Consider the following 23,226-nt stretch of genomic DNA (forward strand, 5'->3'; position numbering starts at 1 on the left):
TTCCTGTCAACCTATACCGCTTACCCCATCTATACCCCTCACCCCTCCATACCCCTTATCCCATCTATACCCCTCATGGCTCCATACCCCATCTATACTCCTTACCCCATCTATACCCCTCATGGCTCCATACCCCATCTATACCCCTTACCCCATCTATACCACTCATACCTCCATACCCCTTACCCCATCTATATCCTGCCTCCTTAACCCATCTATACCACCCATGCCTCCATACCCCATCTATATCCCTTACCCCATCTATACCCCTCATGCCTCCATACCCCATCTATATCCCTTACCCCATCTATACCCCTCATGCCTCCATACCCCATCTATATCCCTTACCCAATCTAAACCCCTCATGCCTCCATACCCCATCTATACCCCTTATCCCATCTATACCCCTCATGCCTCCATACCCCATCTATACCCCTTATCCCATCTATACCCCTCATGCCTCCATACCCCATCTATACCCCTTACCCCATCTATACCCCTCATGCCTCCATACTCCTTCACTTTATAGCCCCTGTAATCACCTCTTCCTCTCTAGTCAATACCCCATAGTCCCCTCTTCACCCCAGAATTCCCTTCTATAACCCATGCCCTTTAGTCCACCCCCCCCCCGTTCTCTATTGCCCCATCACTCCTCTTAGATCCCTTCCAAGTCCACTCTACTCTCTATACTCCCCTCCCTGCCCCCATTCTCCCCCCATGGCTCCTCCCCTCCCCCCTACATTCCCCTCCCCCCCCATCCCGCCTCGCTGCCGTACTCCCCCGCAGAGCCCCTAGACCCCTCACCCCGCGCACCTCCACTCCCCTCAGCCCCTCCCCACACATATCCCCCAGGTCACACCCCTCCACTACCCCCCCCCCCCCCCGTCCGCCCCGCGTGCCCAGGCAGCGGCCCAATCCCGTTACTTCCCAGGCCCCACCCCGAGCCTCGATTGGAGGGGACAGTGAGTGGCAGGCCCGGGAGCCAGTGCAGGGCGGGATTGCGGAGAGGAGGGGCGGGACATCCTGCGGGCCGCGGGCCAGTCTCCTGCCGCCCCCCCACCCCCCGTTTCCCTGGCGGTGCCAGCGGCCTAGGCCTCTGCTGTGGCCTGTCGCCCCTCCCCCCCCCGCCCCCGGAGCCCCGGCCCGGCCCGGCCCGGCTCGGCTCGGCCCCGCCCGGACCCGCCATGCCGCACAGCTTCAAGCCCGGAGACCTGGTCTTCGCCAAGATGAAGGGGTACCCGCACTGGCCGGCCCGGGTGAGACCCCCAGCCCCCAGGGGAGCCCCCTAGCCCCAGCCCCGGGGGGAGCCCCCCTAGTCCCAGCCCCGAGGGGGGCCCCCCTAACCCCCAGCCCCGAGGGGAGCCCCCCTAACCCCCAGCCCCGAGGGGAGCCCCCTAGCCCCAGCCCCGGCGGGACCCCCTAACCCCAGCCACGGGGGGAGCCCTAAGTGCCTCTCATGGGCCCCCCACCCCTAGGGGACCCCGTTCCCTTCCCTAAGGAAGACCTTTAGCTCTCTATGGGGAGATTCTTGGGGGGGGGACCCCTAGTCCAGCCTGCATTGGGGAGTGGGGTGCAGGTGATGGAGTGCCGGGTGGGGATTGTGGGGAGCAGGGCACGCGGAGGTAGAGGTGATGGGGTTCAGGGGTAACGGGGCAATGTGTCTTGGGGTGCAGAGGAGGCGAGACAGAGAGGCGATTATGGTGCGGTCATTGAGATGGGGCGCCAGGATCAAGGTGATGGATTGTGGGGTGCAGGGGTGGGTACTGGGGAGATGGGGTGTAGGGGGTAATGGATCATGGGATGCAGAGGTGGGTGTTAAGGGGAGGTGGGGGTATAAGGAAAGATGCAGGGGTGGGTGTTGGGGAAGATGGTTGCAGAAGGGCAAGGTGATGGATTGTGGGGTGTAGAGGGTTGTGAAGAGATGGGGTGAGGAAAGAGATCTGGATTGGGGTAAGTGGGTATGGAGTGGGGATCAAGGATGACAGTCTCAGGGGTAGTCAGTTATTTTTTGGCAAGGTCCAAATTTCTTGGTCAAGGTCCAGACTCCAGAGAAAATAATAAAAAAACCCGCAACAATAATGATAAGAACATAAGAACGGCCGTACCGGGTCAGACCAAAGGTCCATCCAGCCCAGTATCCTGTCTACTGACAGTGGCCAATGCCAGGTGCCCCAGAGGGAGTGAACCTAACAGGCAATGATCAAGTTATCTCTCTCCTGCCATCCATCTCCACCCTCTGACAGACAGAGTCTAGGGACACCATTCCTTATCCATCCTGGCTAATTGCCATTAATGGACTTATGATGATAATAAGTAAATAAAAAGATTTTGGGGTCTGTTCAAAAGCATCTGGTGGTCTGGATTTGGCCTGCAGTCTGCCTATTGACTGCTCCTGGTCTGCAGCAGGAGAGGGGAGGTTCTTAGAGACACGGGTTCCAGAGGGGGGGTGCTGGATCACTGGAGGTGGGGGTGGTCATGGGCAGGTGGGAGTTACTGGTCTGTTCTTGAGTATCAAGTGATGGTATGCAGTGTGATGAGGTTGTAGGGTGACAGCATTGTGTGGCAACAATGCTAGGAAGTGGTATGGATGAGACACACAGGGTGATGGTATCTGGTGGAGATGGAGTCAAGTGGTGGTTCCCGGAGGGGATGGGGGTATTTTGGGTATTGATGATCAGGAAGAGTCATTGTGTGTGGGGAACACCATGTGGATGAGAGTGCCTTGGGTAGTGGCCCTGAAAAGTAAAGATGATTGGAAGCTGAGGGCGGGGCAGGGTCACCACAGTGTGAGGGGGTGTAGTGGCAAGACGCAACAGGCTGCAAATGCATAGGATTGGGATGTGGTGGATACCTGAGGAAGGTTGTGGATGTTGGAGCTGGGAAGACAATGCATGACCTACAGTGTACCACAGGATCTTCTAGTATATCTTTCCTAATTCGCGTGTGCACTGTGTGTACTTTGCTAGTGCTAGAATATGGGGCTCCAGTAGAACTTGGAAGATGCTCACATTGCTGGAGTCCCAGTCTGCTCTGATTTAGCTCTCTCCCTCCCCTGGGGGGCCCTGTCCTGTGAAGACTTCCCCAGTGTGCGAGGTCACCCACTTGCATGTACGCTCCCACTTTTCTGTAATCACAGATCCAGTAACATTCCTGGGCTCCGGCCTAGGAGCTGGGCCCCTGGCTATGCCATGTGCAAGTGACTGACTGGAGCCAGTGGGACATGCGGGAAGACAGGGTTTCCTGTGCGTTAAGGGCCGATCGCCTCAGGCCTGATTGCCTCCCAGCAGCCTGGGCTTTTCCTATAGCCTGTCTCCAGCCAGGAAGGACCGTTCGGGGGCCCTCTGCTGGAGCAATCTCCCTCCTTCTAAGTAGGGCTGGATGGGATTCTCTTGGGAGTCCTTCCATGTGCTCTTACTGGTAGCCCAAGCCAGGCACTTGTGTCCCCCCTCCACCTCTGTGTGCAGAGCCTGTAACCTGTGCAGCATTCCCAGCCCTAAAGAGATTGAACCAAGGCTTAGGATAGAGCTCTTGCAACATCGCAGCTGGAGTTGGTTCCCTGCTGTTACTTGCCAACAGCTCCTGCTTGGCCATAAAAACTACCTTAGAATTCAGTGTGCAGAAGGCTGCCTTCTTCCGTGTGTTATTGCAGTGCGTGTGTGAAACAGCCAACCTCGGCTTTGTATCAGCTGCACCCTAATCTGCCATCTCTGACCACCTCCTGCTTTGTGCTTCGTTTCAGATTGATGACATAGCAGACGGCGCCGTGAAACCCCCGCCGAACAAGTACCCCATCTTCTTCTTTGGGACGCACGAGACGTAAGCCCCACTGTCCACGTGATTTCCTTGCCGTTGTCCACTTCCCGGCAGCTTGAGACTGACCTCTGCTTTGTTCCCCCCCCAGAGCCTTCTTGGGACCTAAAGACCTGTTCCCTTACGACAAGTACAAGGACAAATACGGGAAGCCAAACAAGCGAAAAGGCTTCAATGAGGGATTGTGGGAAATCCAGAACAACCCCCATGCCAGTTACAGTGCCCCTCCGGTGAGTGTGAGAGCATAGCTTATGTGTGGTCAGCTGTGACTAGGGGCTCTGCGCATCTCTGTGCCTTCAAATAGCCTTTCCTCCTTTTCCTGCTGCCTGTCCCGGTGGCATTGGAAAGCTTCCATGTCAAAAATCTCCTTTCTAACCCTCCTCACACCTGCTTTACGGATGCCTAATCTGAGGCACAGCGTTGAAGTGACTTGTCCAAAGCCACAGAGGAAATCTATGTCCGAGCAAGAATTAGAACTGCAGAGTTCCTGGCTCGCAGTCCTGTGCTGTCAGATGACGTCAGTCTCTTCATTGGCGTCAGAGCACCTGAACCAAAGGCCACTGAAGTCATTAGCATGGTTCCCATTGACTTCTATGAACTCTGGATCAGACTCAGAGAAAGCTGTTTACAGTCCAGTGTTTCAGTGTATGAGGGACACTATATATAATCATCATTGAATGATACAATTTATTACATAGTGATCTTCCTAAAGGTTTCCAGAGCTGCTTCATATATACTTGGTCTGAAGAGACAAAGTAAGGCTTTAAGGTGAGATATAGAGGAGATGGGGTCGGCAACCTTTCAGAAGCGGTGTGCCGAGTCTTCATTTATTCACTCTGATTTAAGGTTTCAAGTGCCAGTCATACATTTTAACATTTTTAGAAGGTCTCCGTCTATAAGTCTATAATATAGAACTAAACTATTGTTGTTAGTAAAGTAAATAAGGTTTTTAAAATGTTTAAGAAGCTTAATTTAAAATTAAATTAAAATGCAGAGCCCCCCCCCCCCCCCCTCCCCCCCCCGATCGGTAGCTAGGACCCAGGCAGTGCGAGTGCCACTGAAAATCAGCTCGCGTGCCGCCTTCGGCATGCGTGCCATAGGTTGCCTACCCCTGGCTTAGAGGAAGACAGTTTCAGACCGAAATGAGCAACAACCCCCCACCCAAACTGTGGCAGAGTTTGAGAGAGAGGCCATAGATTGCAGTGAACAGGCACAAGAGATGGCTGGATACAAGGGCATAGATACAGAGTGAGATGATTCCGTGGAGAGTTTTGAGAGCAACTTAACATTGGCTACAGAGATGAGTGGGAAATCATTGAATGTAAGAGAAGCTGGGGTGACAAAGTCCTGGTGTCTGGAGGTAGAGGCTGTTCTGGACCTTCCTGAAGTTCTCAGAGCAGGGTTTTAAGAAGCCATTAAAGAGAAGCCTGCAGTAGTCAAGGCAGCAATTAATGAAGGCAAAGGTAAGGATTTCAGCAGAGATGGGCTTGAGGAAAAGATGAACTTCGGGATTGTAAAGGCGGAAAGAAAAATTTGGAGTCGAGTGACTTCAAGATTTTTGGTCTTGGGAGCAAAGTTAAGGAGAATGCCGGGAGCATCAGGGACGTAGGGCAAAGACGGCTTCTTACCCAGAGGGAAGAATTCCGGTAGTAGGAAACTGGAAGTGGCAGTCATGACAGAAATGGGAGATTGAGTCAAGGAAAACAGAGAGCGTGGTCATCATCGCCATAGATATGATGTGCACGCTTGAAGTGAGGCATGAGATCCCTAGGTGGGGCCTTTTGAGGTACACCTCTACCCCGATATAACCCTGTCCTTGGGAGTCAAAAAATCTTACCGCCTTGTAGGTGAAACCGCGTTATATCGAATTTCCTGTGATCCGCTGGAGTGTGCAGCCCCCCCCCAGCACTGCTTTACTGCGTTATATCCAAATTCATGTTATATCGAGTCACGTTATATCGGGGTAGAGGTGTATAATAATGGGATGACAGGAAGTGGTGAAGTCTTCACTGCGGATGGTTAAAGGGGCAGGCAGGGAGGTGGGATTCAAACTAGGATTGCAGAGGGCTGGTGAAATCCAACCCCTCATGGGAAACTTTCAAATGGGAAAGTATCTGCAGCCGCCCTGGGATAAAGTATTTTGGGAAGAAGGATCTGTGATCAAAGCCTCATCAGCCCCCACCCCAAAGAGGAGTCACTCACTTATGAAGGGATCGAAAGTTAGAGTGGAACCGGTCGAGAATGTTACTTTCAGGGTGGTGAGAGCAGGTCACCTTCTTCAGTACCCTGTGGAGAAAAGGAAAGCTGGAGTTTGGCTCACCAGTGAGGAGTCGTCAAGTAGGCTTGTCAGAGGGGCCATATGATAGCAATACCTTCAGCACATGGTGAATGTGGGATCATGAGGGCAGAGTGCAGCAGTAGTTGACCCCAGAGATGGAAGGGGATCCAGCGGGGAGTTGTCTTTGTTCGTCAATGATCTAGATGGGGATGGCGTACAAAAGGGTTATGGAGGGGATTTTAGGGGGTTTGGCCAAGGGGAGCTTAGAGGGGCTGTAGAACAGTGGTTCTCAACGAGGGGGACGTGTACCCTTAGGGGTACTCAGAAGTCTTCCAGGGGGTCCAACAACTCATCTAGAGACTTGCCTCGTTTTACAACAGGCTACATAAAAAGCACTAGCGAAGTCCGTACAAACTAAATTTTCATAGACGACGATTTGTTTATACACCTCTACCTCGATATAACGCTGTCCTTGGGAGCCAAAAAATCTTACTGCGTTATAGGTGAAACCGCGTTATATCGAACTTGCTTTGATCCACCGGAGTGCGCAGCACCCCCCCCCCCCCGGAGCACTGCTTTACCGTGTTATATCCGAATTCGTGTTCTATCGGGTCGCATTATATCGAGGTAGAGGTGTATTTCTCTAGATACTACACACTGAAATGTAAGTACAATATTTGGATTCCAATTGCTTTCTTTTATAATTATACAGTAACAGTGGGAAAGTCAGCCATTGTTCAGTAATACTGGCAGTGCCGCTTGGGTATTTTTGGGTCTGATTTTGTCAGCAAGTCGTTTTGAAGTGAGGTGAAATTTGGGGGTGCGCAAGACAAATCAGACTCCTGAAAGGGGGACAGTACTCTGGAAAGGTTGAGAGCCACTGCTGTAGAAGGACCCTGTCCCTTATCACGGCTCTCCCCCTTAAGCGCGGGTTCTAGCTTGCTGTCAGCAGGGGAGTTATGACAGCACTCTGAGGGCAGCTGTTCATCTGGCAATGTGAGGCTCAATCCTCTCCATCGTGCTTAGCTCTCTTATTCCCTGCTTCCTTGCTGTGCTGCCGTGTATTGCGAGACCTGCTATTGAGCAGTGACCCCCGACCTTTCCATTTCTTTGCCCCTTCAGCCAGCGAGCTCCTCAGACAGCGAGGTGCCCGAGAACGACCCGGTGGCAGGAAGTGATGGAGGAGAGGAGGAAGACGAATCGGCGGCTGTGGCCGTCGCTGCTGTTGCTGCCGCCGCCATGGAGAAGCTAGACAGCGACGAGGAGTCCGACAAGGGGAGTGACCACAGTGGGCTGAAAAGAAAAGCGCTAGCTATGAAAGTAAGTTTGCCCCATTGCGATCGGGGATGGGGGAAGGGAAATCGCCTGGCTAGGAATAGGAGGACAATTACATTTATATAACGGGGTTTGCACATGACTCACGAAGCACTTTAGAAATTGTATATAGGGCAGTCACATCACCCGCTACTTAGCTGCTGCGATCCACCCCAGAGGTAGCTGCATTTATCTTGGGGCAGCCGCACCGCACAGCAGGGTGTTTTGAGGAAGGCCGTGAAAACGAGTTCTCCTGTTGATTCTAGAGGGAAATTAGAGAGAATCCCAAGTTCAGAGGTAGCCAAGACACGAGGTCTGACGTAACCAGCTCTGTTTACGCACACACGCGCTGGTATCGATCAGAAGACTCTGTCACAGTGTGTAGACAGTGCGTAGGATCAGGCATGAGTTCTGTGTACCTGTAGGCTGCATGCTGGCTGTTGTTCTGAGTTTATTATAGAAAACAGTAAGGAGAGTGGTGGTTAAAGCCCTGCTCCATTAGGTTTCGTTTGATCTGGTGGGCAGAGAGGGCAGCAGTGAGGAATATACCAGCTTGCGGCAGCTGTTACGTTGATGTTTCTCTGATTTCAGATGCCAGTGGCTAAACGACCCCGGAAATCCTCCAGCGACCTCGACCAGGGCAGTGCGTCTCCCTCGGAAGAGGAGAACTCGGAAAGTTCTTCTGAGTCAGAGAAAAATAGTGACCAGGTGAGCGAGTGGTTTGGATGGGGTGGGCAGGTTCTGCTTAACTCACCGGATCCTGGCGAGAATATAGGACGAGGCGCACTCTGCTTATGCCCTGTCTCTTGCACCGTGCAGGACACAACTTGTCAGCTAAATGGGCCACATGAAGCATGGGGCATAGAATTTGGAATAGTCTGCTACAGACATATACACATACACTCTACCACTTGTGCTCAAGCAGTGTCTCCATAAATGGTTAGTAGTAGTAGAACGCATATGCTCTGTAGACCTTCAGTCCCTAGAGATGTAATCCCAGCCCTCCGAGCCTGTCTCATTGCTGCTCCGGAGGGGCAGTGGCACGCCACGTTACAGCACGCATACCGTGTGCCCAGTGCCATTACATGCCTGGCTTCCCCTTTCACAGGGCGTTGACGAGAAGACACGCCCCTTTGCTCTGACAATAGCACCCAGTGCAGTGGCTCCTGCCTGGTGGCGCTGCCCCCCTGATGTTTCTCTTTGCCTCCCCTGCTGGCTTAGTGCAGTCGCCAATTCCTTCCATGAGCGCTGAGTCCAGCCCAGGGCTTGGGCATCTCTGGGTGGTGACAGCAGGCAGCACAGGTTGGCATGGTGTGTGGAACGCCAGCCTAGTCTTCAAGGCCTGCCTTCATGCCACTTGGCGCTGACTGGCTGGGCACCTGTGTGCCAGTCTTTCTCCCACTGTTCTCCAGCTTTGTGAAAAGTCATGTCTTTCTGGGTCTCTGCTCTTTTTAAGGTGCCCAACGCATCTTTGCTGGGACATCCTTGTCCCAGTTAAGGCTGGACAGCTTGTTTGTTCTTGGGTTGACAAGCCCCTGTGCTTTGGGGCAGCACCTGTGGTCTGCGGAGATCAAAGTCAAGGGCTGTTGGATAATGAGGGGAAGGAGTTTGAGTTGGAAGGGCTGACCTGGGGCCATTCTTTACCCCCCTGATGCCATCCAAGGGTATATCCAGAAGGTGCCCTCACTTCTCACTGTCTGGGCATGGGGGTTACTGCTGAGAGTGGTGGGGTGATGCTCCCACAGCCAAAGTGAGGCCTTTCCTAATTCGAATATGTCCATCCCTTCCCAGGACTTTACTCCAGAGAAGAAGTCAGTGACCAGAGCTCCCAGGAGGGTGCCTGCAGGCGGAAGGAAGAAAAAGGTAAGGGGCTCTTGAAGCGAGCAGCCCTGCCCCATTGCTAGTCCATTCTCCCTGCGGGTTAGCCCCTTGGCTTTGCCAGTCGGCGTCCAGCACAGATTGTGGCTAGCCAGTCAGACAGACCCCTTCTACCTGAACGGAGGTGGGAAGGAATTCCAAACACACAGGGTAGCTGAGAGGAATGGAAGAGACTAAATTTCGGATTCCATGTTGCCCACAGGAATGAATGAAGAGGGGATGGGAGGCAGGAGGATTAGGAGGGGTGAGTGGGAATAACAGGCTTCCTGCACGTGAATTTGATGAGTTGGGAGAGCAGCAAGAAGGGTTAGTCATAGATTTTTAGTGGGGTCTTCTGGCCTTGTGATCATCTAGTCTGACCTCTTGCATAACAAAGGCCTCGGTGACTAAACCGACCATTTCACTATGTGACGTGTGCTGATAACAGAACCGTGTGTGTGAGGATTTGCCAGGGCATCCCCCTAGCTTCCCTTAGACACTGATCCATTACCTAAGGGAGTTGGAGGTAGATTCCCCCTTTCGTCCCACATATGGTTCCCATGGGAAGGCAGTTCAGCTCCCCTCCTCTCTGACCCGCGCACGGATCCCCCTCAATGTTCTCTCCTTTGCTCACAGAAGGTGGATTCGGGGTCCGACTCGGACTCCAAGGTGGATTCGGAGGAGGAAAACGAGACAGTGGACGTGACTAAGTCGGACTCTGACTCGGACTCCGACTCGGACGTGTCTGTGAAGAAAGTTCCGCGGGGCAGGAAGCCAGGTAGGGCTGAAGGGGAGCTATCCAGGCTTCTTCCAGCTCTTCCCAGGCAGTTCTGGAAGGGAGCTGGGCTGGGTGGGTTCTGCAACCCACCTTTGTGTGGGAGCCTTCGTTAATCCCTGCCCCAATAGATGGACTGAAACCCAGGCCCCCCTGGAGTGGGTTACCCTTCCTTCACGCACGCTGCGTTTGGCTGTTGGAGGGGGTGGGAAGGAGACTGTCCTGCGGTGCTGAACGCCTGATCCCTTGTGTCTTGTAGCTGAGAAGCCGCCCCCAAAGCCTCGCGGCAGGAAACCAAAGCCTGAGAGAGCTCCGACTAGCTCCAGCAGCGACAGGTGAGAGCCGAGGCCCTGGCGAGGGGCACCAGGGACTGGCTGGGATGCCTGCTCTGGTATTCAGACGCTTTAAGCTCCTTTGGCCCAGAAGCAGAGGAGTGCGGCTCAGGGCTTGGGTCGCTGAGCCCAGGTTCTGTGTGGGATCGGCTTCTCCCAGGAGCTAGCCAGGGCATCTCACTGGTGTCCGGTCTCAGTTGTCGGCTGGGGTGGGGGATCTTTCGTGTTGGCGCAGGGGAGTCCTGACTCGAGGAGCAGGGTTTGGCCAGTGAGTACGATTCTTGACTCTGCCACAGACGTCCCTAGTCGCCTGGTCTCTTTCTGGCTCAGTTTCCCCATCTGTGAAAACGGGGATAAAATTACAAACCTCGGTCCCGGGGGTGTTCCGAGGACAAGTGCCTGAATAAATGGGAGGCTCTGGGGCACCACGGAGAGAGAGAGCTCTCGCCTGGGCTCTTTAGTGCAGGGACTGTCAGGTACAAAACATTTGTCCAGCACCCTGCACGTCAGGGCCTCAAGGCGCTGCCACGGTATAAATGTTTAATAATAATGGGGCCCATGTCAGTGCCTAGATAGCTAGCAAGTAGGGGCAGTAGCTTTGGTTGCCACCAGAGGGGATGCCTCATGTGAGTTGCGTGGCAGACAGTCTCCGCTCTGTGCAGCCCTTCTGGCTATGGGCTAGAAAGAGTTTCCTGGGGTAACTCTAGGAGCATCGCTACACTGGCAAAGCTTCTTACTGCAGACTCGGCGTATACCGCGACGGAGAGCTTTTGCTGGTGTAGCTTGTACTGGTTCCCCAAGCAAAATAAGGTATTGTGGCCAAAGTCTAAGTGCAGCTACACCAGGACTTTAGGAAATCCCACCCCTAACCGACATTGCAAACCAGCCAATGCTTCCAGTGTAGACCTGGCCTACCGGCGAGGGGGAAGTGAAGGGGCCGGAACTGACAAGACTCCAGACAGGCTTCTTTATCCAGAAGGGCCCCGTGTGGAGCGTAGGGAGGAGAACGCAGGGTCCAGAGGGATTTGACCCATACGTACCAATTGCAGGCCAAACTGAGGCTGGAAGTGTGGATCTCGGCTGGCTCGCAATTCTGTGAGACAGGACATCCCAGTCCTGCAGCTGGCGCTAATTGGGCTCCCACTGGCAACCTGGGCAGAGGGACCAGGGATTGCATAGGGCCTGGAGGCTGAACTAATGCAGAGATCTCTCCAGATCGGGGCTGAGGCACTGGCAGGGCGCTGAGCGGGAAGCGTGCACCGCTGGGGGGAACCAGAGGCCTTCAGTCTCCAGGGCTGTCAGGCTGGCCTCTCTTGGCGGCTCCCCTTTCGTTCAGATCTCTGCAGGGCAAGGGTATGTCCAGTGGCCCATGCCCCACGGTCTACTGAAAATCTGACGTTGCAAAAAGTTCATGTACCAGGGAGCAAGGCTGGTGCTTCTCCCCAGGGTACGGGAGGCACAGAGCTCCGCGGCACCTACAGGACTCCGTGGAAGCAGGGCTCAGAGTAGGGATGAAGGGTGCACGGGTCCCGTCTCCACAGCGGGTTTCCTGTTCCCCGTGATCCATTTCCCTCTGTCCCCGACAGTGACAGCGACAGCGACGTGGATCGCATCAGCGAATGGAAGAGGCGTGATGAGGAGCGCCGCCGGGAGCTGGAGGAGAAGAGGAAGAGGGAGCAGGAGGAAGAGATCCGCAAGCTACGGGAGCAGGAGAAAGAGGAGAAGGAAAAGAAGAAGGAGAAGGCGGAGAAGGGGGAGGAGGCGCACTCAGACAGTGACAGCAGCATGGATGACGAGGTGGCCAAGAAAGGCAAGAAGATCCGAGGCAAGGACCAGTTGTCGTCGGACTCTGACTTGGAGCTGGAGAAAGAGGTGAGCACGTGGGACCGGGGGGGATCCGGGCCTCCAGGCCGCCCATTCGCAGCCAGTGACTTCCTGTCCTAGCCTGTTGTGTAGCATTGCTGGAAGCTGCGTAACAGCTTTCACGTTCCACCCCAGAGCTGGCTGCATTTCGTTGGTTGAAGTGATGTCTGCGCATCAGTTTGTGGAGGGCTTCAGGAATTTGTATTGGAAAACTCTCTGAATGTGATTCCTTTGCTGTATTTGGACCGGCCAGAGCAGTTCCTGAGTATAGCCAGCGCGGGGCCCAGGCATGGCAGGAACTGGAGCAGGGCTTTGTAGCAGCAGTTACACTGGCACTCAGCTGGAATTTCTGCACGATTTCTGCCCGTTTGGCACGTGAGGGCAGGAGGGCTGCCCTGAGCTGCCAGTGGCTTTGTCATGGCATTTCATGCCTGCCTAGGGTGGATGCTCTTGCATCTATGACTTCAGTTAAAGCGCCAGGCAAGGTCCTGGAGAGAGGCCTCTCTCCTTGAGACAGCAGTGACCTCCTCTGGTACCAGCTTGATGGCCCTGGAGACTGAAGGTCCCTTGATGGCCCTGGAGACACGGTCCCTTGACCGTGCCCAGCAGTACATATGTTGATGGCTTGATGGCCCTGGAGACACAGTCCCTTGACCGTGCCCAGCAGTGCATATGCTACACCTCCACCCCACCAGAGTGCCTCATCTCCAACCTTGGGGTAAAAGGGGATCACAGTCTGCACAGCCCATTCGTCTCTGCGCTGAGACTAGTTAGTTGTGGGGGTGTATGTGACATGGACCTTTGGTTGCTGGGAGGGGACAGAGACCTATCAAACTCATTTCACACAAGACAGCCACTGTATGGGTCACTAAACTTCTGGTCACTGCTGCCCCAGCCTAGATGTGAACTGCTGAGCTCGAGGTGGAAATCTCCATCACCCATCTGCCTAAGCCAGTTTTCTGAGCTCTCCAGGGGGGATAGGAGAGTCTGAAATGATCAAATCTCCTTTCTCCTCTCCACTGCCAGAGAGAGAAGCTGTAAAATCAGTGTTGTCTCATGGCTGGAGCTGGGGATTTTGTGGTTCCCAGCTCTGCCACTGACTCACTGAGTCGCCTTGGGGAAAGTCATATCACATATCCATGCCTCAGTTTCCCCAGCTGGAAAATGAGTATCTCTGGGGAGCTGTGATGTCTAATATCAGCAAAGAGCTGTGAGATCCTCTGGTAAAAGGCACTACAGTATATGTGTGCAAAGGGCGGTGCTTGGATACCATGCCAATGGAGCCTGTATAAGTACTGTGATTGAAACCATACCTCTGGTTACCAGAGCAGCATGTGGCTGTATTCTTAGCAGGGGGACAGGGTTCCGATTGGTCAGAGCCCGGTTCTAGGTGGTGCTGCAGAAGGCCGGGCGACCCTAAGCCAATCTAATTACTTCACTTGTCAGCTCTTTGGGGCAGAAACTTTCATATAATTGTGCTAGGCGCTGCACACGCCAACAGGCACCAGCTCTTGGCATCCCCACAACACAGACCGCGTGCCGGAGGGGCTGGAATAGGACACCACCATCCTCTCCCCTCCTGCGGCGAGGAGGGGCCTGCCGCAGCTCTCAGCATCTGCATTGTTCTCTTGTTGAAGGTAAAGAAGCCGCTGAAGAAGCAGCAGCCCTCAGAGTTGTCAAGGAAACCGAATCTAAAGGAGAAGAGGGGCCGATCGGAGGAGAAACCTCGCAACAAGTCAGCATCTTTCTGCCGCTCTCTCGATTCCTCCTTGTGGTTGGCCCCTTCCCCCGGATGTGTAGTTGCTCTGGGGCTGGGTGTAGGGGGGAGATTCTCTTCTTGTGCCTCCTGGCTGACCACTCCCCCTGGTGGGTGGGGGGAAGGTCCCCCTCCTGGAGCCCATGGCAGAGCTGCGCTAAGCATCTGTGATTCTGGGCACAAGCAGCTTTCCAGGGAGGTGGCGAGGTTCTTCTCCCCTCCCGCGTTAAGAAGGGAAGGGAGGTGGTGCTGGAGCAAATCTTTAAGGCACCTCCGGATCTATCTCTAACGTCATGTGCCTTTAACCGAGTCCGCCTCAGCTGCATGGTCCAAGCAGCCTGCAGGGTACCATGTAGGGGAGTGACATGGTCACAGGCCTCTCTAAGCAAGGGAACATCTCCGGAGGCCTGCTGTCATTACTGGGACTGCCCCTTCTCCGCTCCCAGGGAGAGGGGGCTGCAAGGAGTCAAGAACCGCTGATAGAGCCTTTAGGAACCTGTTCCCCAGGAGGGGGGGGGGGGCGTGATTTCCAGGCCTGAAACAGGAATGACTCAGGTCCAGCATATAAGGCATGGGAGTGGGAATCAAGACCCTGGGTTCTACCCCTGCCTCTGCCACTCACCTGCTGTGTGACTTGGGCAAATCGCTTTGGGACACATCAGAAGTGGCCTGTAAGCTTTCGATCCCTAGAGCCCATTCTCCAGAGGTTCGGAGTACCTCCAGCTCCCGCTGACTTCCACAAGCTAAGGGCACTCGGCCCCTCGGCCAGTCAAGCCCAAGATGTCACCGGCTGGGCTTCAAACACTGGGCCAGGTCTGAGAACGTGGGCCTTAGTCCCTCCTGTGCCTCAGGGTTCCTGTTCGTAAAACGAGGATAAAGCCCCTCGCCCGCCTTGGTGAAGTGCTTTGAGAGCCAAGGCTGAAAGTGCGCAGCAGCGTTATTTCTGCTCGGAGAGCTGGTGCCGCCTTTCCCCCTTATTTAATGCCCCTGGAGTGAGCCAAGCCCTACAACAGGTGGTACCAGGGCCATGTGTGCTGCCAGGAAGGCTGGGCGTCCCCCTGCCCTCCCCAGCGAGAGGTGCAAGCCAGGGCAGTGGGTGCAACTCCTAACCCGGATATTTCTAACTTTGCAGAGGTGCCAATGAACAGCTTCTTACTCTTGTTTCCTTAATCCGCTGCAGACCCTTAAGAGTGGAACGAGGCCGGAGAAAGTCTGACGCGATCCCAGAGAGGAGGATGGAGAAGAAGAAGGGTGAGAGCAGGTTACTTCTGGGGAAGGGGGAGGGACTGTCCTGCTCAGTTAGCCTGACCTGGGGCACGGGGTGCAGAGAGCGTCTCCCCAAAAGACGTCCAATGTGTTGCTCTGATTTGGCTCTTCAGTGCAGAGCTGCTGGGGGCCCTCCTGGCTGGCTGTAGGAGGCGTCTCTGGAGTTCAAGCAACGTGCCCAGCTCAGGATAACCAAGCGACGATGACTCTGATGTTAGCCCATTCCCAACCCTTCCTGCTTCTGGGGAGACTCTACATACTGCCTATTTCCAGGAGGCCAGGGGTCGTATCGAATCAGAGCTGAAGGCCCCGGATGCCCAGTGCACATTCTCTGTGTTTTCAAACGCTCGGTGTCCTGCTGGTGTCCAGCAGTGTAGAGACGAGTTAAAACCAACCAAGAGGGGCTAATGCCTTGGCCTCTTTATTTTACATGATCTTAGAGCCCACAATTGAAGAGAAGCTTCAGAAACTTCACAGCGAGATCAAGTTTGCCCTGAAAGTTGATAATCCGGTGAGTACCAGCGGGTGGCACGGGGCTGAAGAGGGGATTAAAGTTTAGTCCTTCATCCAGAGTGGTCCCTCCTGCTTGGGTGTCCCCGGACTATCAGCGACTGGGGTCTGTTCCTCCCGGCTCTTTGTGTCATTGACGCCTGTGCAAAGTGAGTGTCAAACTTTCCCTGATTAGAACCCTCCGCCCCGGTGGAGCACTGTAGGTCCACTCCACAGGCATCTGTGACCACACGGGATGCGAGGCTGAGCGGGACCAGACCCTGTTGTCTTTGGGCATTTGTCAGCTTTTAATAGTCAGTGGATTGCTGAATGATCTTGTAGGCTTGAGGCCCTCAGAATCTGCCTCCGCTCTTAGCTTTGTGGAGTACTCTCTGGCTTTCATGCTATTCGGGGGTGCCTAGCCTTAAATGTTGACATCTGTGGGGGGTTCCCTGGTCCTCCTCTTCCTCCTAATAACCTCCGTCTGAGCCAGCTCCAAGATCTGTTAGCACGTTCTTCATGCTGCCTATTAACCGTAGTGTCCTTATTGTCTGAGATATCTGCTGCCTGGGGATGGACTCACTGATCAGATTGGTCTCTTCCATGTCGAACTCCTACAATCCTATGTGATACATTTGATACCGCACTGTTTTAAAGGAGCAATACTCAGCTTTGCCACTAGATGGTGCCAAAGGTGATTTTTATTTCTCCCTGGGCTCTCCTTACCTATCTCTGAGAATTCCCCCGCTTAGCTCCCAGCTGCTGCACACCTGTGCTCTCTGCTGATAGGCAGTTTCGCTACAGTGCCTACCTGGTGTGGATCAATGCCGGATTTTGGCGGGGGAGGCAGTAGCGGCACAGCTGAAGGTGGGGATGGGTTGCCTAGTGGGTCTCAGCTCCTGGTGAGGCTCGGTGGCCTCGTTTAGGAGAAAGATCAGGGTCTCGGGAGAGGGACAAAGATGAGTCTGTGTGGCAAGTGCCATAGACTTTGGATCTAAGTCTAAGAGGTTCTTCAGCCTCTTTATCGGTGTCTCTGCTCCCCAGCCTCTCCAAGGAGAGGGAGAGATCCTGGGGTTGCCCTGCTGCATGAAGCCTGAGAGGGGATGGAATAATCCACTAAGTAACTTCACTGAGCGCTCCTTGAGTCCCTGCCACCTCCTCTGCCGGGTGGAGATAAATCTCTGATCTCTCTCTACCTGCAGGATATCAAGAGGTGCCTGAATGCGCTGGAAGAGCTGGGAACCCTGCAGGTCACCTCTCACATCCTCCAGAAACACACTGATGTGGTGGCTACACTGAAAAAGGTACGATGGAGGTGGGATAAGGGAGGCGAGTGTGGGGATGAGAGCGCCTTTCTCTGGGACAGGGGGCCAGTCTGTGGCCAGCCCCGCCTCACTGTGTGTATGTGACAGATCCGTCGCTACAAAGCTAACAAGGACGTGATGGAGAAGGCTGCCGAGGTTTACACCCGCCTGAAGTCGCGTGTCCTGGGGCCGAAGATCGAGGTGAACCAGAAAGCCAACAAAACTGGGATGGAGAAAGACAAGGGGGACATGGAGAAGGGCCAAGAGAAGCTGTCGGGAGGGGAGGCCCCGAACGAGAAAGAGGAGGAGGAGACGAATGCCGGTAACTATAATTCGCGCTGCTGGGAGGGTCCCAACCTGCCTGGGCACACAGCAAACTCGGGGTGAGGGTGGGGGCTCTTCTTTTGGGATGACTGCTCTGAGTCAAACATACAGCCTGAAAGCAAAAGATGGTCCAGTGACTCAGCCCGCCTGCCCCGGGAGAGACTGGACCCTGGGTTTATCACTTGTGAAGCAGGGTCACTGTCTACCCAGGGGATTTCTTACTGCAGCGGTTCTCCTTGGAGGGCACAGAGGGCGGCAGGATCCTCCCTCGTGGGCTCGTTGGGGTGGGGGTGGGAGACGGGCAGGCTCATGGAGGGTCGCTCTCTGCCGAAGCTCGGCACAGCATGGAAATGCTGGAGACGCCTGTCCTAGCAGCTGTAGCGATGCAGGTATTTGCAAGAGACCTGCCTGAAGAAGGGGCGTGTTAATTCTTTGCCTCCAGTGCCCCACTGCTGCAGGTTACACCCCAGACACCCGTGATGCCACCGTTCAGTTCAGGGCTGTGGGGGTAAGAACACCCAAATGGCCAGGAGAGCGGGAGCATAGTCTACCTCCAAGATTTGCATGTAAACCTAAGGGAAGTGCCCTTCTGGCTAATTACAGCCCGACTGTCAGAGCCCAGTGGCCCCCGACTCATGCCTAATGCACAAATTAAATGCGAGATTCAAACCAGTGTGGAGCAAATGGGGGTAGCTTCACCTTTAGGTGGCCGCTTTAAATCTTCCCCAGGTGGATAGCGACCAAAATCTGTTGGTGCCTGTAGAGACCCCATCCGAGACCAGGGACCCATTGGGCTGCTCACTGTATAGGCACAAAGCAAGCAATTCCCTGCTCTGAAGAGCTGACAAGCCAAGCATCGTCTGGTGGCTGTGGGTGCCCCGTTGTGGTGGCCCTTGGCCATGTTCCAGAATATCCCCCCCCCCGCATAACTGGGGCTGCGGGCTCAGCAGAGGGTCCAGGGCCAGATCGATCTCTTCCCCTCTTAGCAGTGATGTATCCAGAGCATTGGTGGGATGGCGCTGAGGGCAGGATAGCCTAATGCAGGGGTAGGCAACCTATGGCACGGGTGCCGAAGGCGGCACGCGAGCTGATTTTCAGTGGCACTCACACTGCCCGGGTCCTGGCCATTGGTCCGGGGGGGCTCTGCATTTTAATTTAATTTTAAATGAAGCTTCTTAAACATTTTTAAAACCTTATTTACTTTACATACAACAATAGTTTAGTTATATATTATAGACTTATAGAAAGATACTTTCTAAAAACATTAAAATGTATGACTGGCACACAAAACCTTAAATTAGAGCGAATAAATGAAGACTCGGCACACCACTTCTGAAAGGCTGCCCACCCCTGGCCTAATGATTAGATTAGCAGCCTGCGACTCAATTCCTTGCTCTGCCTCAGACTTCCCCCGTGACCTTGGGCAAGTCATTTAGCCCCTTCTCCCTCCGTACAATGGGATAATAGCTCATCCCTGCCTCACAGCTCCCTAAATACATAAAAGACTGCAAGGCGCTCAGATCCTCCCATGACAGGGGCCAGGTCAGTACCAAAGAGAGCGGGAAAAAGAAAGCAACAGCTACCATTGCTTCCAACAGGGAGCCAAGCATGCGAACGTGTGTGCCCATCTCCTCCTGTCCTCTCCCCCACTGTAGATCTGTCAGCCCCCGTAAACGGCGAATCCATGTCCCAGAAAGGGGAGAGCGTGGAGGAGAAGGAGCGAGACCAAGCCCAGGGATCTGGCGACGGAGAACGAGAGGCGTCCCCGGAAGACACACACGAGTGAGCACCCGCTTCTGGCTTGGGGAGACTCGGTGGTAGGGGACCAGGGTCCTTCCTGGTTCATCTTCTACCTGCTGAGGGGTGGGAGGCCGCAGATCCGTGGGGCCAAGGAGGCTGCGGGACACGGTGATGCGTTGCTGCCACTGTGTACGGAGCTCCTCTAGAGCAGAAGCCTTTTACAAAGAGCGTCAAGGCCAAAGTCTCTGGGTTTTCTAGCACCAAAGGAGTCAGACGAGGAATCCCTGTTAGGCCAGCAAGTCTATTTCTAGGCTTCTGCAGGGTTGTTTCCCCCTGTATGTGATCAGGTGTTTCTGCAGCCCCACAGCCCCAAGCAGTGGGGCTTCCCCCAGCAACTGAGTATAAACCCTGCCAACCCGCGTGGCGTGACTTCCTCCAGCCATCCTTGTGGGCAAGTGCATGTTAGCAGAGAGGCACCTGCCTGGGGGCGATTGCTCTCTTCTGGGGTCTGTGGGCTTGGGGGCACCATGCCTGGGGCTAGGAAAGTTAGTGTGATGGGGAGGAGGGGCAGTGTACTCGCTGGAGTGTCCTATAACTGTCCAGTTGGGAGGGGGGTGTTGCTCGGATACAATGGGGAGGGGTGTGGATGGATGGGAAGGGCGGCATGGATAGATGGGTGTGTAATGGGGAGCAGGGAGAGTGGATGGCTAGAGGTACGTGGCTGGGCACGGAAGGGATACATAGAGGGGTATGAATGAGGAGGAAAGGGGGATTCAGTAACCCCAAGCACCTGCCTCCCTGCTTCGCTCCCCGTGAGTGACAGTCGCTTCCTAGCTTGGAACTGAGGCGACGCGGTGACTTTCCTCTGCTCTCCCTGGCAGTGCGCAAGACTATCCCGAGATCAAAAGGCCCAGTACGGACAGGGAGCGGGTCCGCCTGGAGTCGGACTCCGTGGACGAGGAGGAGGACAGCTGAGGCCGTGGATCTCGCCCGGAGGAGAAACACTCGCAGGGTCTCTGCACTGAAGGCAGCGAAGGAGACTGGCTCTGCCTTGCCCCCATGTTTCAGAGTTACTTCACTAAGTCGCACTGTAGATGATGCCTAGGTCTTGTTCCCCTGCCCCTCCTGCTCCTGGGAAAGGAAAGAACTTCTGGGGAGGCTGTGCCGTATGTTTGTATTTGTCTCCTTGTTTTTTTGTTTTTCCCCCCCACCTAAATTCTTGTGATTTAAACCAACATGAACTGAATATAAAGGGTTTTTTAATGAAAAAATATCATTTATTCGTCTATTTTCTTGAGCCCCTGATGATGGCTGTAACTCTAGGGTGAGAAGGGACGTCCTTTGTGTTTCCTTTTTGAAGTGCGGTTAGACTCGGGAATGTGACTGTAAAAATAATACCCAAGGGCTCCCACGGTTCGTCGCCCTGCAGCACCAGCTCCAGCCTGGCCCGTTTTACAAGCCAGAGACGATGGGGTGGTACTGCCCGCTCCAGCGGGGATATGACGATCCCCTGGATTCTTTCTGGCCTCCCCAGACCTGGAGATTCTGCCGTTGGATTGCAGCTATTCTGCATGACCCAGTTGACTCCAGCGCATGGTCCCAAAGCCGTGCTGGTTCTTCAGGGCCAAAACTTGGTGAGGGTGAAAAGCCAGCAGCGCTCTGGCTTGGAAAAGTGGCATGCCAGCACTGATACAGATCCTGCTTTATTTCCAGTGACTACCGTGGTGTAACCGCACTTTGCAGGGCACGTTTATCACGACCTTTTAACGAGAAATCTGAAGCCCCAGAATCATGTGGGGACGTCCTCTCCTGTAGCCCCCAGAACACTTAAAGCCAGAGGCTGTATCATTCCACCAGCGAACTGAAGTCTGAGAATGGAGCATTGCGTTGTCATGCTTCTTTGAGGGATGCCCGTAGTATGGGGGGCTGCCACTGGCTGCTTTGATTTCAAATCCACTTGAAAAAGATGGTTGCTTATAAATAACGACAGCCTGAGGGCTTCATCTCAGTCAGCAGGAGTAGGAGAAATCTTTAGGTTTTGATGTGTTTTGGAAGGATCGTAAGCTTTTGTATATGTAAAATAAAGACTTGTCCATCTGAAAAGGAAGATGAGCGTTCTGACTGTGTCTCCTTTGCACTGCAGGCAGATGAATTGCAGAACAAGGCGGCACTTAACAGGCCACTAGGGTAGCTTGTTCCAAATCACCCCCCGCCCCAACCTCGGGTTTTATATTCCTCGCTGGTGCGCTGCGCTGTAAACGTTTAGAAACAGAATCGAAATAAACCAACGTGACTCTTTTTACCCACTACATTGAAACGCTGCCTGCAGCCAGCGTCGGGGCGTTCTTTACGGGCCACGGTTTGCAGAGGGCGTTCTTCTCAAACCCAGTGTGTAGGGAGCACGGCGTGAGGGTTTGTATTCTGGGTGTCCTACAGGCTCCACCAAAGAGCCAGGCCCTATCTTGCTGGGTGCTGCACAGACAAAGGCTTTGTCTACACCGGCACTTTGTCGGCAAAACTTTGGTTGTTCCGGGGTGTTTTAAAAAAAAAAAACCACACCCACCCCTCCAAACGACAAAAGTTTGACCAATTAAAAGCGCCGGTGTGAACAGTACTTTGTCGGCAGGAGCGCTCTGCTGCCGACAAAACCGCTGCTGCTCGTGGGGGGTGAAAGTTTTTTGTCGGCAGGAGAGCTCTCTTCTACTGACAAACAGCAGCTACGCTGTGTGGCTTTTTGCCTCGTAGTGTAGCCATAGCGTTAGAGACAGTGCTGTCTGCTCTGAAGAGCTTAGTCTAGAAACAGACAAGACGAAGGGCAGAAAAGCATCATCTCCCCTTTACAAGGGGGAGAGGCCTGGAGAAGTTAAGTGATGTGGCCAAGGGCATCTGTGGTCAAGCCAGGAATTGAACCTAGCCCTCCTGAATCTCAGGCTTGTCCCTCGCCCACACCACCACTTTGTCTTGTAAGGCTTGAGATTGTTAATCAGAGGGATGCCTAGTTCCAAGACTTACTGCCCTCGTCTTTCCTCAGGGCCCATTGCAACCAGGTAGTGTCAGTGTGGAGCAGGGCTAAAGGATGTACTGGCCTGACGCACGTGACGTCGGTGTGATGCCGCTGCAGTTAGTGTATCGCTTGTGAATGTGCTAACCTGGCCCCCTGTGTCAGCATTGCACATACTCACCAGGAGCGTGTCTGTGCACTAGGCGGTATACCATGACTGGAGACCTGCTTTGCCAATTCTCTCCCCTTTGGCTTTATAGGTGGGGGAGCCAACGAGTTACTGTGTAAGGGTTGGGGGCATTTGGCAGAGCACTAGACCTCAGCAATTGTGTTTTGCAAAGAATGGCCCAAATTCACTGGGGAGCTACATGGGGGTGAGTTTCACCACTAGGGCCTGTTTCGTAGTTACTCAGCTCCTATGCTCGGGGTGGGGGTTAAAGGTGATATCAGGCATCTTTGTACACCCTGTATTCTAGGAGCTAGAAGGGGCCTGCCGGAGCCTGCTGTTGTTAGAGCAGCCCTCAGGCCTAGTGATCACCTTAGTGATCCTCCACTACATTTCCTGGGGCTGGTGAGACTCCATTGATCCACACCGCATCGCTCCCTCGGCCTTCCCCTCCCTACAAACAGCTGCAAAGGCGTGTCCCCCCCCCACCCATGTCTAGGGAGGAAGGCTGGCCCAGTGGTTAGAGTGCCAGCCTCAGTCCTGAGAGACCAGGGGTCCAAGTCCCCGATCTGCCCCAGGCTCCTGCTGAGACCGGCTTAGTCTCTCGCCGCTCCGGTTCCCCATCTCCACTGGGGGGGTAACAGCACTGTCCTGCCCGATGGGTTTTGGGGGGGGGAGTGTGAGGCGCTCAGTTACTTTGGTGATGGGGGGCTATCTATGTGCTAGGGACAGCGTGGGGTGTGAGGGAGGTGGGGGATTTGTCCGAAAGGCTGTGATGGGGGGAGCGGGGTGTAAGATGAAGGGCATCTGTTGGAGGTGGGTAGCCGAATTGAAATTGGCTGGGGGCTGGGAACTCAGTTGGAATGGGGGGGAAGGAGAAATGTCACCATCTCTCCTGATTAGGGTGACTAGATGTCCTGATTTTATAGGGACAGTCCCAATATTTGGGGT

General features: G+C 54.3%; 1 protein-coding gene across 1 annotated transcript; it reads left to right on the plus strand.

Annotated features, from left to right (window-relative positions):
- The first annotated feature begins 1,071 nt into the window (after positions 1-1,071).
- HDGFL2 (HDGF like 2) lies at positions 1,072-21,215 on the plus strand. Its single transcript, XM_005281187.5, has 16 exons — positions 1,072-1,256; positions 3,740-3,816; positions 3,902-4,040; positions 7,211-7,408; positions 7,994-8,110; positions 9,194-9,265; positions 9,896-10,037; positions 10,294-10,369; positions 11,953-12,238; positions 13,867-13,964; positions 15,166-15,236; positions 15,692-15,762; positions 16,943-17,044; positions 17,153-17,366; positions 19,024-19,150; positions 19,990-21,215. Exons 1-16 carry the CDS (start codon positions 1,185-1,187, stop codon positions 20,081-20,083), a joined length of 1,956 nt encoding a protein of 651 aa, XP_005281244.2. The 5' UTR covers positions 1,072-1,184; the 3' UTR covers positions 20,084-21,215.
- Positions 21,216-23,226: the final 2,011 nt, after the last annotated feature.

The sequence above is a fragment of the Chrysemys picta genome, chromosome 25 (genome assembly GCF_011386835.1).
Source record: "Chrysemys picta bellii isolate R12L10 chromosome 25, ASM1138683v2, whole genome shotgun sequence".
In the NCBI taxonomy this organism is placed as follows: Eukaryota; Metazoa; Chordata; order Testudines; family Emydidae; genus Chrysemys; species Chrysemys picta.

Bases quoted from the DNA above. Each gene is read 5' to 3' on its own strand.
- HDGFL2 (XM_005281187.5), top strand. From the start codon at position 1,185: ATGCCGCACAGCTTCAAGCCCGGAGACCTGGTCTTCGCCAAGATGAAG. The intron at 10,038-10,293 runs GTAGGGCTGAAG...TGTGTCTTGTAG, and splicing joins TCCGCGGGGCAGGAAGCCAG to CTGAGAAGCCGCCCCCAAAG. The intron at 19,151-19,989 runs GTGAGCACCCGC...TCTCCCTGGCAG, and splicing joins TCCCCGGAAGACACACACGA to TGCGCAAGACTATCCCGAGA.